The sequence below is a fragment of the Myxine glutinosa genome, chromosome 5, assembly GCF_964187855.1.
Source record: "Myxine glutinosa chromosome 5, kmMyxGlut1.1, whole genome shotgun sequence".
In the NCBI taxonomy this organism is placed as follows: Eukaryota; Metazoa; Chordata; class Myxini; order Myxiniformes; family Myxinidae; genus Myxine; species Myxine glutinosa.
In genome coordinates, this window is record NC_136265.1 from 127536217 (window position 1) to 127551149 (window position 14933).

The 14933-nt window shown below is 43.3% G+C and overlaps 1 protein-coding gene across 1 annotated transcript in view; it reads left to right on the plus strand.

Annotated features, from left to right (window-relative positions):
* Positions 1-4975: 4975 nt before the first annotated feature.
* LOC137414985 (cysteine-rich secretory protein LCCL domain-containing 2-like) overlaps positions 4976-14933 on the plus strand; it is a 65473-nt gene continuing 55515 nt past the window's right edge. The window contains exons 1-2 of the mRNA XM_068100540.1: positions 4976-5123; positions 5464-5730. Of these exons, the coding sequence (XP_067956641.1) occupies positions 5467-5730 (264 nt within the window). The 5' untranslated portion in view covers positions 4976-5123; positions 5464-5466. The remainder of the gene's footprint in view (positions 5124-5463; positions 5731-14933) is intronic.

Genomic DNA, 14933 nt, shown 5'->3' on the forward strand with positions numbered 1-14933 from the left:
TCATGACGTGGGTGTGACATTGTGCTTTGATGTACCATCTCTGCCTCCTTATGAGGATTGATGATGAATTTGGTGATGGCAAATTTTGAAGTAGAGGGATTGTGGAGACGAATTTGGTATAGGGGAAATATGGGGAAGACGTGACAGTAGTGACGAATTTGTAAATGTGTAGATTTTTGTACATATGGGGTAAGGGCAAGGGTAGGGTAGGTGACAGGGGGGTGACGTACGGTAGGGACGAGCTTTCTCACTTCGCCCTCCGTACGCATTTCGCCTTGCATTGCCTTATTGATGTGTACCCTTGTGACCTTACCCCTCGCTCAATTGTCTTTCCCCTTTTGTCTCCCACATGACCTGTGCGCCATTGGGTGCCGAGGGGAGCGTGCGTGGGTCGGCCATTGTGCGCCCGAAATTCCCAGAACCAGCTGTCTGCATCGATGCACCACATTATGGACCACATGTCTGTGGCCGAGCACCACTTATGGACCCCATGGGTTGGGGCATGGCCCCTCTGCTGGAACCGGCCATGAGGGCCCGAAATCTTGCTGGCGGACCTTGGCCACAGGGCACCGATGCCCCACAGGTGAACCACACGTAGTCGGCCCCTGTGGGCCATAAATAAAATAAATAAAAAGGACACATTGGGTGCAAGTTTTAATACAAATAGGCCGCCAGTAAGCAAAGCAAAAGAATGACAACATCTGGAAGACCAAATAATAATAACCAGCAGAGGGAGCCGAAGAGCAAGAGATCACCTGCAGGGTTAGGGGTTGTTGGTTTATTTTTATTGATGAACAATGGTGACTGCACCGATTGGTGCTTGGGTGCGTTTTTGGGTGCTTTCATGGTGCGTCGATGCAGAGCAGACTGTCTCCCCCCCAGAAAGAACAATCACAGGTCCTGGGTTAGTTTTGTAAATAAAAATAGCGTCATTGTAAATAATGCTTCCCACCGTCAGTGTATAGTTTGAAGACCATTCCGCGATTCGGTTAACTGTGGGCGTAAGTCTGTTAGGCAGGGTGCAATGGAGCAGCGGGACACATTTATTTATGTTTTAAAACTGTTGCACTCAGGGTCAGGTTAAAAGTAGAGGGAACTACACCTACGTGTCACACTAAAAGTAAAAGTTGTAGGCCCGGGACGTGCCTAAGAGGAGGAGGGTGCAGTGTTGCGGAGATGAGGACTGTATATTTTTTGATTGTGTGCTGTACTATTATTATTATTGTTTATTCTGCACCCCCCTACCTCCGGAGCTGTGTAAAGGTGAAAGGGCATCCCATAATTAGTCCACAAGCATACACATCAGCCAAGTAATAGAATACCCCTGTTGATAGTTATCTCTTATTCTGTGTTTTAGGGTAAGGCTGTGTCTCCCATTAATTGAAGTACTCCATTGCACCAGTGAAAGAGAATAGATCCCCTTTCATTCCCATCCCCAAAAACCTCCATTTCCTATCACATCCCCTTTCGTCATTGCCGAGCCTCGATTGCCCATATTACATCCCCTCTCGTCATTGCTGAGCCCTCGATTCCCAATCACCTCCCCTCCAATAACCGCCATTGACCACGAGGCAGGGTCGGAGAAGAAAGGCGTGTCTCCACCTCGTCATAGAGGGGAGGAGGGGCGTACCCGCCCGTCGTCATCGAGGGCGGAGCCCGAGGGTCGCGCGACCAACCAGGGCCGAGGTGAGCACCCCGATGGGCGTGTCCAAAACGCCGGCGGCTTAATCGCTGGAGGCGCTATAAAAAGGCGCGCACGGAAGTGAGTCGTGAGTTGGTCTGAGTTGGTTGAGAGTCGGTCGTCAAGTGGAGAGTGGTGAAGAGTCAGTCAGTAGAGTCGGTGGTCAGTTGGTTGCGTTGGTTGCGGTGAGGAGTCGGTGGTAAAGAGTGAGGGACCAAGAAAGAGTTGAGGGTGTGGACCAACGAGTCAGACAAGTCCTGGGAGCGCAGCGGAGGCCGCAGCAGCAAGAACACCCAACAGCCAAATGGGGCCTGAACGGCGGTTTGGAGCAGGACCGTAAAGGAACGGCGGCTGCTAAACGCGCCGGTTGAGCTGCAGGACCCCCTTGGACCTTTCCTCTCCCTCCGGCCATCCACCTACTGCCTTTCCACCCTTCTTGTGTACGTGAGTTTGTTTTGTTTGTTCTGTCCCTGGGTATTTAATTAAGTCTGTAGGTAAGCTAAAATTTGCACTGTGTCACCTGCGTCTTATGTGTTGTAAATAAACCTTGATTGCTCCTTTTTGCTTGTGTAAATAATAAATCCAATTACTCTTCTGTCCGTCTATTCGTTTTATTCCTTTTCCTCTTTGCATGCGTCGTTTTAGTCTTTTCCCCTCATTGAGCAGCTGCGGTGCGATCCGGCCAAAGTTCTGGGTGAATCGGGTGAGTCAGGGATCCTGTAACGGTCGCGGCAATACCACCGCTCGGTAAATAACATCTTAATCCGCGATCAGTAACAATATATAACATAAATCTGATTATTTGCCTTATCCTGATGCCCCTATCTCCCGGGGTCCATATTTATTTCTATTGTTATCAACTTCCTATGATCTGTGAATTCGTTCCAAAATACCACAACCATAGGTTTTAACAAAGCTCAACCAAACTATGTCCAATGTGAACTCAAAATACTAGTAAAACAATCAATTTCAAAGAATTAACTTCAAAGGGTCAGCAAATTCATTCTATAACCAGATCTAATTTTCCCATCCAATAGTTTGCCTTGACACATGTCATATTATAACATTTTAATAAACCTTCAGAAATGTTTCCCATCGCAACAACTTCCCTTTTTACAAATAGCCATGTGTAAATTACGTATTGAACTACAATTTCCTCTCAATTTATTTGGCCTAAATGGCCGCAAAAGTGGCTGCCAACATGCAGTACCTTTTTATCTACCAAGTAAGTGCTCGTCGACATAAGACCTCTACCAAAATGTTGTTTATGAAAACAAATCTGGGATTTCTAATTACATGGATGCACACTCTCAGGACATTTTTCAGGCTGCTGTTAACAATCCACTACAATAAATTAATTCCTTTACCCACAATCAAATAAGTAACACAAATTGAGGATATTATCCCTATCACATTCATTTATAGATTCATTTGGTTCTAATTCTCTCTTTTCCCACTGCTACACATACATACTGCTACATACTGCTACATACATACTGCTACTGCTACACATACATATTCCTTTTACTTTGTAAAGTAAAACATATTCCACTTTAAACAAGATTACTTTGAGATATATTCTAGCAATATTGTCAATATGAATATTTATTCCCTGACAGGTCACATCATTGGCTGAGGTGTAGCATCATTGGCTGAGGGGTCACATCATTGGCTGAGGGGTAGCATCATTGGCTGAGGGGTAGCATCATTGGCTGAGGGGTGGCATCATTGGCTGAGGGGCAACATCATTGGCTGAGGGGCGACATCATTGGCTGAGGGACGGCATCATTGGCTGAGGTGTAGCATCATTGGCTGAGGGGTCACATCATTGGCTGAGGGGTAGCATCATTGGCTGAGGGGTCACATCATTGGCCGCGGGGTGGCATCATTGGCTGAGGGGTCACATCATTGGCTGCGGGGTGGCATCATTGGCTGAGGGGTCACATCATTGGCTGCGGGGTGGCATCATTGGCTGAGGTGTAGCATCATTGGCTGAGGGGTCACATCATTGGCTGAGAGGTAGCATCATTGGCTGAGGGGTCACATCATTGGCTGAGGGGTGGCATCATTGGCTGAGGGGTCACATCATTGGCTGAGGGGTCACATCATTGGCTGCGGGGTGGCATCATTGGCTGAGGGGTCACATCATTGGCTGCGGGGTGGCATCATTGGCTGAGGGGTAGCATCATTGGCTGAGGGGTCACATCATTGGCTGAGGGGTGGCATCATTGGCTGAGGGGTCTTCTCCTCACTGCTCATTACTAAAAACTGCTCTTCTATGTGAGGATTGATAAATAAAAGCAATTAGAACCAGTAAATTTAGTTTTATATGGCATTTTGCCTCTCTATTAGAAAGTGTGAGAAAATTATATATCTTCGCCATAGGTTGACCTTTGACCCCCACTGTAACCATGGTAACCCCTTAATTATATATAATAACATTGACCCAACGGGTCATGGGTCGTCTAGTATTCTAATAAAATCGAATTGATTGATTGATTGATTGATTGAGTGATATCAATCTTTACACCTTTCAACTTTGCTCTTACATCTGCCTGGACTCCTTTTGTTTGGTTTTAACTTCCATTATCAGTAGAATTTCTAAAGCATCAAAAACACTTAACTTGAAGTTGTTTCTATATCATGATGAAACATTTTTAAAAAACGAGCTTTATGGGTCCTGGGTCTCATATTCTTGGTTCTACGTAGATGGGGTAAGGTTGAAATCCAACATGCAGCCTTTTTAACATCACAAACCTTCCATCTCTGCACCACCACCCAACCCCCTCCCACCACCCCCTTCCTCTTCCATCACACACACACACACACACACACACACACACACACACACACACACACACACACACACACACACACACCACCACCACCACCACCATTCTATTCCCTCCAACCCCACTTTCAAGCCCATCCCATTTCCCTCATGAGGCCTCTCAATGGCTCTATATAACACACATTCCCTCGAAAGCTGCTCACACCATCTACCTTGGGCATCTCGCCCAACAAAGCTGACCCAGTGACTCAACAGCATTTCTGCATCCTCTCCTCTCTCCCTCTCTCTCCCTCTCTCTCTCTACTCTGCACCCTCTCCTCTTCTCTCCAATCTGCACCCTCTCCTCTTCTCTCCAATCTGCATCCTCTCTCCTCTCTCTATTCTGCACCCTCTCCTCTTCTCTCCAATCTGCATCCTCTCTCCTCTCTCTATTCTGCACCCTCTCCTCTTCTCTCCAATCTGCACCCTCTCCTCTTCTCTCCAATCTGCATCCTCTCTCCTCTCTCTATTCTGCACCCTCTCCTCTTCTCTCCAATCTGCATCCTCTCTCCTCTCTCTGTTCTGCACCCTCTCCTCTTCTCTCCAATCTGCATCCTCTCTCCACCCTCTCTCTCTCGCTCTCTCTCTCTGGGTCTCTATAAAGATCAACAGGTAAGATAAAGTTTTCTATCATTTCACCATAAGAAGTGCAGTATATCAGGCCTGATGTCCAAGATGCCAAGTTGCATGTATTCCCTTGTCTCAATCTATTCGTTATATTCGCAATGAAAATGTTGTGTGCTGATGGGGTAGCTCGGACACCGTCGCGTTGGATTACTGATCTGCCCATAAACTGTCATCCTTGTGCTTCGCGGCTAGGGGATTCCAAGTATGACACCCTCAAGAATCTTTTCGGAAGATGTTACTTGTACTTTCTCAGTTTGTGTGAATATAGGTTTAAGTCTTCCAATCATATCCTTATTTTCTCTGTATCTCTCTCTCTCTTGTGCAGACCATGTATGTTCCAGCACTTTTGCCTTGGCTGCTGCTTACTCTGAAGCAAGTCTACCCACTGCATATCCAGAATGGAACTTCCTTTGAGGCCTTCCTGGCGAAACTTGTGTCCCGCCAGGCAAAGGGAGAGAGTATAGGGAACGCCGGGCAGCCCAAAGTACGCCAGCGAAGATACTTGCGTGAATCTGACCAGTTCTCCCTCCTAAACATCCACAACAAGCTTCGTGGGCAAGTCAGTCCATCAGCGTCAAACATGGAGTACATGGTAGGTCTACCTTGCCCTGCAATGCATTAAAAGCTTTGGTCAATTTACATAACATGCAAATTCAATCTGCATAGATGGAGTTGTGTGAAAGTTGTTTGGAAGGGCTTTCATTCAAAATGAGCTGCCACACTCAAGTTGGAATACACCTCTTGTTATTTAAAAAAACAGGATATATATATATACACGGTGCCTTCTCAGAAAGTATTCACACCCCTTGCTTTTTTTTACGCTGCTCCTTTCCTATTCTATCTCCAGGCGCTGCATGACGTCATCGCCGGGCACCGAAGGGCGCCTGACGATGACCACGCTGAAACTCAGTTTTCACTCCGGTTTCTTGTTTGTTTGTTTGTCTGGGCGATATCCAGCCATCCTCTGATCGAGGAAGCTGAAATTTCGGCACAATAGTGAGCACATGCTTTCGCAAAAAAAGAAAAATTGTTTTTTGATTAATAAATTAATTGATTAATTACTTAATTGTTATCGATTTATTAAGTACTTATTTATTTCCTTTCCTATCTGGGAAATATGTCAGGCACCTTTTGAGCTAGAAAGCTGATATTTGGACACGACAGTGACCAAGTGATGTGGCTATAAAGGATATTTTTGATTTATTGATTAATCAATTAATTGATTAATTATTTATTGATTAATCAATTACTCAATTAATTATTTGATTTTTTAGATTAATGACCTATTTAATTAATTTTCTAAAAGGTACAAGCTTCGGATGAAACACTGGTAGTTGAGGTATGCTATTAGCCAATTGATTAAGAAATTATTTTACGATTATGATTTATTTATTTTAATTGCACAATCAATCAATCAATTATTGTACATCTCTCCCTCCCAATACCGTCTCTATATGCTGCATGGTGGTATCGCCGGGTGCCGAAGGTGCCCCGGCAATGCCGCGCTGGAGGATGTTATTTATTTATTTGTCATGGGGGTGGTGTACTTTGAATGTATCTGTACTTGTTTCACACTTTGGTGTGTTACAGCCTGAATTTAAAATGGATGAAATTAATATTTTTTTTCACTGATCGACACATAAACCCCCATAATGTCAAAGTGGAATTTTTTATAGAATTTTTTACAATTAATTACAAATGAAAAGCTGTAATGTCTTGCGTCAATAAGTATTCATTCCCTTTGCCATGACACTCCAAATTGAGCTCAGGTGCATCCAATTTCCTTTGATCATCCTTGAGACGTCTCTACAACTTGATTGTAGTCCACCTGTGGCCAATTCTATTGATTGGACATGATTTAGACAGAAACACACCTTCATATACAAGGTCCCACAGTTGACAGTGCATGTCAGAGCAGAAACTCTACTATGAAGTCCAAGGAACTGTCCGTATAACTCGGAGATAGAATTTTGCTGAGGCATAGATCTAGAGAAGGGTATAAAACAATTTCTGGAGTGTTGAAAGTTCCCAAGAGCATAGTGTGCTCCATCATTTGTAAATGGAAAGAATATGGAATTACTCAGACTCTTCCTAGATCTGGCCATCCAACCAAACTGAGCACCCGGGCAAGAAGGACCTTGGTCAGGGAGGTGACCAATAACCCAATGACCACTATGACAGAACTACAGAGTTCCTTGGCTGTGATGGAAGAACCTGCCGGAAGGACAACAGTTTCTGCAGCACTTCACAAATCTAGGCTTTATGGGAGAGTGGCCAGACGGAAGCCACTCCTGAGAAAAAGGCACATGACAGCACACCTGGTGTTTGCAAAAAGGAACATGAAAGACTCCCCGAGCATGAGGCAAAATATTCTGTAGTCTGATGAGAAATCCTGAATGCAAAGCACTATGTCTGACAGAAACGAAGTGAAACTCATCACCGATCTAACACCATCCCTACTGTGGTGGCAGCATCATGCTATGGGGATGTTTTTCAGCGGCAGAGACTGGGAAACATGCAAGGATAGAGAAAACAATGAATGTAGCCAAATAAAGCGAAATCCTTGAGGAGAACCTGCTTCAGAGTGCAAAGGACCTTAGAGTGTGGCGAAGATTTACATTCCAACAGGACAATGACCCCAAGCATACAGCCAAAGTACCACTGGAATGGCTTCAGTACAATAATGTGAAAGTCCTTGAGTAGCCTAGCCAAAGCCCAGACTTGAATCCCATTGAGAATCTGTGGAAACTCTTGAGGATTGTTGTTCACCGACATTCCCCAACCAACTTGACAGAGCTTGAGCAAATCTGCAAGGAAAAGTAGGAGAAACTCCCCAAATCTTATGTAAATTAGTTATTTCTGTATTTCATTTTCAATACATTTGTAAAAATTTGATTGAAGGAAAAGAATTGGACATCTCCGAAACCACTGAATGAAACAACTATAAACTTGGCATGGGTCATAAACTCCCCTTGGGAAATATAGGGTGATAACAATGATGTCATCAGTGAAGTTGTATTCCAGCCATACTTGTTGGTTCACGAGTTATCAGAGTGACCACTATATTCGTCATGGGTGTGTGTGTGTCTGTCTATCTGTCTGTCTGTCCGCAGCATAACTACCCGATGATATCATCCGATCTTGATGAAACTTGGGTGGGAGGTTGATATTATGATCTAGTTGTGTCCTGCCTAGAGTGGGCGTATTGCGCACATTGTGGGTGGAGCGATGCCCGAAAAAGATGTCTTTTTAGGGGGTAATCGAGTTCAAGCTACATCTTCTCCGAGGGAGTTGGTGGAATCTGACAGGGGTTTCGGTATTTGGTTAGGCCAATGTCATGTGTCTAGCCCCACGGAGCTCGATATTTCATTTTTGCTCCAAGGTCAAGGTCACAAGGTCACGAAATTTAGAAAAGTCGATTTTTGATGGTTTTATTACATTGTTCGCTTCCTGATAGGGTGAAATGTCGTACATGATCTTATATTATCACATACATCATGAAATACATGTTTTCCAACAAATTTCAGAATCTTCGACCTTTGACCTTTGAAGGTCACAAAGGTCAAATTTTCAAAGTTGTCGGAATCGAACCGAATTTTCGGTATTGTGTAGCTAACTAACCTCATAACTGATTATACATTATTTTCTATCATTTCAAGGTCAGTAACCTTCGTTTTGACATTTCCAGGCCAGCACCACACACAATTACGTACAGCTGGCTCTTAAAGGCCTGCACACGCAGCACATTGAGGCCCTTTGTAAATAGGCATGTACACCGCATGTCGGGGGCCGACACCTGCCACGTGAGCCCCAGATCCCCCAGTCCGGGCCTGTTTCGGTTATAGTCCGTCCTTTGTCATTGAATACCGCTCGCTCGTGAACCATCGTCGTCTCCTGACTTGTTTGAATTTAAAAACTTATCTGAAAAATCTGAAACTTCATCTGTCTGATTTATGACCCAATATGAGTGAAGAATTACATTTATGACGTCATCGATCACGTGGTCTGGTGGCCATATTGAATTTATAAAACAAAGAAGTAAAATATCTCCACAATTGCTAAATAGATCGATGCAAAACTTCATACATATCATCGACTAGCCATGGGGAATGTAGTTTGAAGTTTTTTTCATATTCATCTTCATTGACACAATTTAGCCATAATGTGCCCAAAAGCGGTCGTTAAATATCCTAATAATCAATCACTAAAATCAATAAAGCTACAGATAATGGCAATGTATATGGCATAATAGGGTGCATGGATGATACGGGTATATGAGCCATAATAGCAGCGTGTTCAGTTAATGATGGTATTTTTGTTCAGAATGAGCAGGCAACGTGAGACTATGTGCTCCACTGAGTGCCGTGGTTGTTAGTACAAGCAGTGCAACCTTGGTGCAAATGTAAATCCTAATAAAACTGCCATTCAGGTGTAGAGCCAACAGAATATTGTTGCATGATGGTACTCATTAAAGTGCACAATTTTTAAAATCACGTGGACATAAAATATATTGTAACAGCTGTTGGACTGTTCTTGTTGCCTGATTCAAATATTGTGGGTCAGTCAAAGCAACGGCAACAGTGGACTACTTTGAGACCTCCCTGCCAGATCTGCGTCCAGTGACCGTGCTACCCTGCAGATTGGAAGTTTCAAAGCAGCCTTAACCAAAGAATGAACGCAAGTCTTAATTATTTATAACTTAAGGCCTCATGCATACCCGATAGAGAGACAGAGGGATTTCAATGGGATAGAAAGAGATGGTCGGGTAAACCCGGCGAGTTCCCTTGACTGGAAGCTCCTGGCCGCTCTGGACAAGAACAGTTCCGAGGAGGGGCGGGAGTGAGGTGTGACTTGGAATAGGTGAGGTGTGGCTTGGCTCGGTGAGGCGTGGCTCGGCACAGCCTTCAAGTCTGGTCTGCTTTTTTTCCTTTGTATATATAGTCTAGGCTCTTCGACCCGATGGATGGAACCACCCCTCCATGACCTCTCACCTCGAAGCGGTGCACTGCCGGGGCCCAGTTCCGAGTTCCGTCTGTTTTTTTTTCTTTGTGTACATAGTCGAGGCTCATGGAAGAGCTAGTACAGTGAACGGATCAGCATGTAACAGACTAAAACAGGATGCAAAACGTGCATGCATCAGCTGGACAAAATGGATACAGAAGGAAACTCCAAGAAGGGAAAATTGGAAAAATAGAAGCAGGAAGAATTTGGGTGGGGTTAATGAGGGCGGAAAAGATCATGGTTTAGGATTGGGGACGATCTGAGATGGTGGTGAACAGCTGTCCTGAAGACCTGGAGGGGAGAGATTGAAGAGTATGCACGGAAGTTGATTCCACAGGTGGGAAAAAGAGGAACTAATGAGTGGAGGTGAGCAGTGATCCTATGTTTAGGTAGTATCACCAGAAGGGAGTTGATGGTGCACCGTGTGAGCCCAGCAGAAACCTTGGGGTGACAAAGCATGGAAAGAGCAGAGGGTGCAAGACCAGAAAGTAGGCGGTAGAAGACTGTGAGACCACCGACCTGTGTGCAATGGCGAAGTGGTAGACCCATAGACTCAGATTCAGTGTGGGAGATTACAATTATCTTGAAGGCCTTGGTTTTGATGGCATCAAGCTGAGCAAGATGTGAGGCAGGGGAGCCAGCCCAGAGAGGAGAGCAGTACTCCATAAAGCTACGGATGACACCATAACTTAAGAAACAAGGACATGGGCAGGGTCGACGAGCAACAAATTTAATTGGCCATGATGACGTAAAGTGTCGTAATATTTTGTCGATGTACTGCAAAAAGAATGGTTTTGAAAGTGCCAAAAAGGCGATTTGTGTTCTGCAGTGTTCATGTTCATAATGCAACTGAAAAAAAAAAAAAAATTTAAAGGTCGTAGAAAAACATTTTCCAGGATTTTCCCGCCATTGATGCATCATCTTTTACACCACCTTATTTAACCCTATCTGGGTTGGGAGGAAGCAAAATGTCCTCCCCTCCAAGCAATGTTTGCATTAACTTCCAAACAAAACCTTGATCTTTTCTACCCCCGTTAATCCGCCCCAAATCCACCTTTTTCAAATTCCGATTTCCTTCTTGAAAGTCCTAGTAATGTCCATTTGTTTATCCCGTGAACCCTCTCACTTCCACAGATCTCCCGATATCCCTGTTCTCCACTGTTGTTGTGCCTCCCCCTCTCTCCCCCTCTTGTCTCCTGCTCCATTAATTATATGTTCTATGTGTTAGCTGTTACATGAGCCTCGACTTAGTATACAAAAAAAACCCACCGTTGATTCACCATTCACAGCTCATCTGTCGCTGATGTGCCGCTGATCAAAATAGCCCAGCCCAGATAGGGTTAACACATTACAGTAGTTATTGGTGTCTGTTGTTTGCCTCCTTTCTGATGTCCTTAAAACAGTAAGTTTCCTGTTTAGAATGATTTTCATTTTTTTTTTTTGACAGCCAGACAGTCAGAGTAAAAAGTTATCTCACTACTCCCTGCACTATGCATATGTGATCGGGACGAATTCAGAGCAAAAGTACTGCTAAGCTACATATTTGCTTTCCAATTCATGTTTAAAATGTATCATTCAATTGAAATTAAGTTGATACTCGATCATAATCTGACATTTGTAGACAGACAGACAGACAGACAGACAGACAGACGGAAGTGAACCAATGGCTTAACCCCACTTTTCGCTTTGTGTACATGTCGTAACAAAGTGACGCATTAACTGCACAAAGTTGTGAGTGATAAGCAACTTAGTCGAGATATCTAGCAACGTTGTTTCCCATAAGGTAACAAATACGATCCCCCGTTGGAAATATAACAATTACAAAGATAACTAGAAAGAGCAATCAGAGATTGCAGACCCTCGGCAGGATGTGTTTTCAGTGGTTTTTAAGGCTTTTGTGTTAAAACAAATATGGCGGCAGAACCACGTGACCGATGACATCATCATTTTTTTCTGGACAGGAAATTTATCCTGGACAGGGACAGGATGTCGTACCCACAAATTTATTCCTAGATGATGCTAAAGAATATTCATCTTGATCGGATGAAGTTTTGTACTTGTCGAATTATGACGTCATAATGGAGGCACCTATGACATCATCATTAACATATGTTATTCCACATGGAGAGTTCTTTACAATGAGCCATGTCTCAATTTTTTCTATGCAGCGGTTTCGGATAAATAGAGGTGCAAAGTTTTTCGGTTTTTCCAAGATGGCGGCGAACCACGTGACCGATAACGTCATCATTTTTTTTTTCTCCACCAATTTATCCCTAGATGACGCTCAAGAAATTGCATCTGAATCGGATGAAGTTTTGTACTTGTATAATTATGATGCCATAATGGAGGCACCTATGACATCATCAAATAGAGGTGCAATTTTTTTCGGTTTTTCCAAGATGGCGGCCGGCCACGTGACATATGACATCATAATTATCATAAAAAATTCTACAGGTGGAGGTGCACCTCTGGTGAAAATTTCCTGTCAATCGGATGAACAGTTGCAGAGAAAATCATATTTATTCTGTGTGGACAAACAAACAAACAAACAAACAGACAGACAGACTCAAATGCAATAACCTCTCCTCAGGTGAGGGTAACTATTCGTTCATGGTACACGTTACTTCAATTTCACCTAAATTGTAATAAAATCGTGATTTTAATGATTGTTTGAAAGAAATGGGGAAGTTTATTGCTGTTGAAGTAGTTCAGAAGCTTTCCTGAACAATACACCATCCCATTGAACTAGGGTTACCACACGTCCAGGTTTTCCTGTACATGTCCTCTTTTTTGGTCCTTAAATCTCCATCTGGCGGGTTTTTTAAACATCTGAAAATGCCTGGAAATTTGCCTTTTTTTTTCGCTTTTACATTTTCAAAGGGATAAATTTTAATATTTGGGATACTTTTTTCCTTTATTTAAATGGATACACCATTTTTGTATATTTCTTTACATTTTCTTTTTTGTTTTTACATTTTCTTTACATTTATTTTATTTTTATTTAAAAAATTTTTTATTTTACATTGTTTTTACATTTTTATCTTTTTTCTTTCTTTTTTTTAATTTACATTTTTGTACATTTTCATCTACATTTTCTTACGTTGATAAAATGCGGTTATGCAATGTTTGGACCAGGACAGCTTGGTACAAGTCTGTAGTACTCCGTCATGGTGTAATGTACGTGTTCGAACATCGACCATCACGCATCCAATTCCTCTTTCTGTCCAACCTCATAGTGAGAAAGTCTAGTGGCGTGCCGTCTGCGATTTAATGTCTTCTCCGAGTCCGTACCGTTATACCATATACATTTGTTTGATTTAATTTTGATCTTCTTCATCACAATGCCAAAACGGAAGTGCAAATTCGCCGCAGGACAATATTCCCGTGTTTTCAAAGGGGTCGAGAAAAATGGGAAGCCCAGTGCTTGGTATGTCGAGCGGTACGTACGTCTCTGTGGAAAATAAACGTGTTATTGATTTACAACCTTATGTGGACACGGAGAAGCACAGGAAAGGAGTTCGAGGAGAAAGGTCATTGTCCTCATCAGCAAAATTGAAGAGCTGCTGAAAGGAAAGGACTCACGACATGTCAAGAGGTGACATTAAAATTTGTATAATTATAACATTTATTTTTGAGGCATTTTAATTTCATTTTTAATTTAATTTAATTTGATTATTTGAAATTATTATTATTATTATTATTTTTTTTTGTATACTGAATCGAGGCTCGTGAAAGAGCTAACATTTACTTCACAAACAAATCAACCAGACAAACAAAATACCCAAAAAGAGGGAGCGGAAGACAAGATGGGGAGAGAAGGGGAAGTACACAAACACAACATCCGAGAGCAGGGAGATGTGTGGAAGGGAGAGGGCCCGGGGGGAGGAGGCATGGGAAGGGGGGGGGGGGGGAGGGAGAAGTATAAAACACAAGGACACCAAGGACTTCCTGGACAGAAGTTGGTATTTCAAAAAAGTGGAATTGGGGTGAAATTAGCGGGGGTAGAAAAGATCAAGGTTTTGGATGGGGGAAGATAAGAGATGGTGGTGAACAGCTGTTTTAAAGACTTGGAGGGTGGAGTGGGATTGAAGAGAGTGAGGGAGTTTGTTCCAGAGGTGGGAGAAAAGAGGAATGAAGGAGTGAAGGTGAGCAGAGAGTCTTGATTTTGGCAGTTTAACCATAAGAGGGTTGCAGGCAGATCTTGTGCGACCTGTAGGAATATTTGCGGGACAGAGCCCAGAGAGAGCTGGGGGGGCAAGGCCAGAGAGGAGTCGGTAGAAGACGGAAAGACCACCAACCTGCCTGCGGTGAGTGAGTGAGAGGCCCTTGGAGTTAGCTTCATCGCGGGAGATTCCAATGATTCTGAATGCTTTGGTTTCAACAGTGTGAAGGCGAGCTAGGTGTGAGGCAGGAGCACCAGCCCAGAGGGGAGAGCAGTATTCCATTGAGCTGTGGATGAAAGCCTTGTATGTGGTGAGGAGCTCAGGTGTGCCAAGGAAGGACTTCGCACGACGGAGGATGCCCAGTCGGCGACTGGCTTTGGAGGCCAGATTTGAAATGTGGTTTTCCCAGGAAAGATCATGGCAGATAGTGAGACCCAAAAGCTTGAGTGACAGAACTTATTGGAGAGGATTATTCAGAAAGTGGATGGGAGGGTTGTCCAGTTGGTCTTTTCGGAGAGACATCGTAAGAGTGTATGTAATTATTTAACATTATTAATTATTATTTAATTTTTAATTAATTGATTATTAATTAAATTAATTAAATTTGTAATTAAATTTGTAATTTAATTTT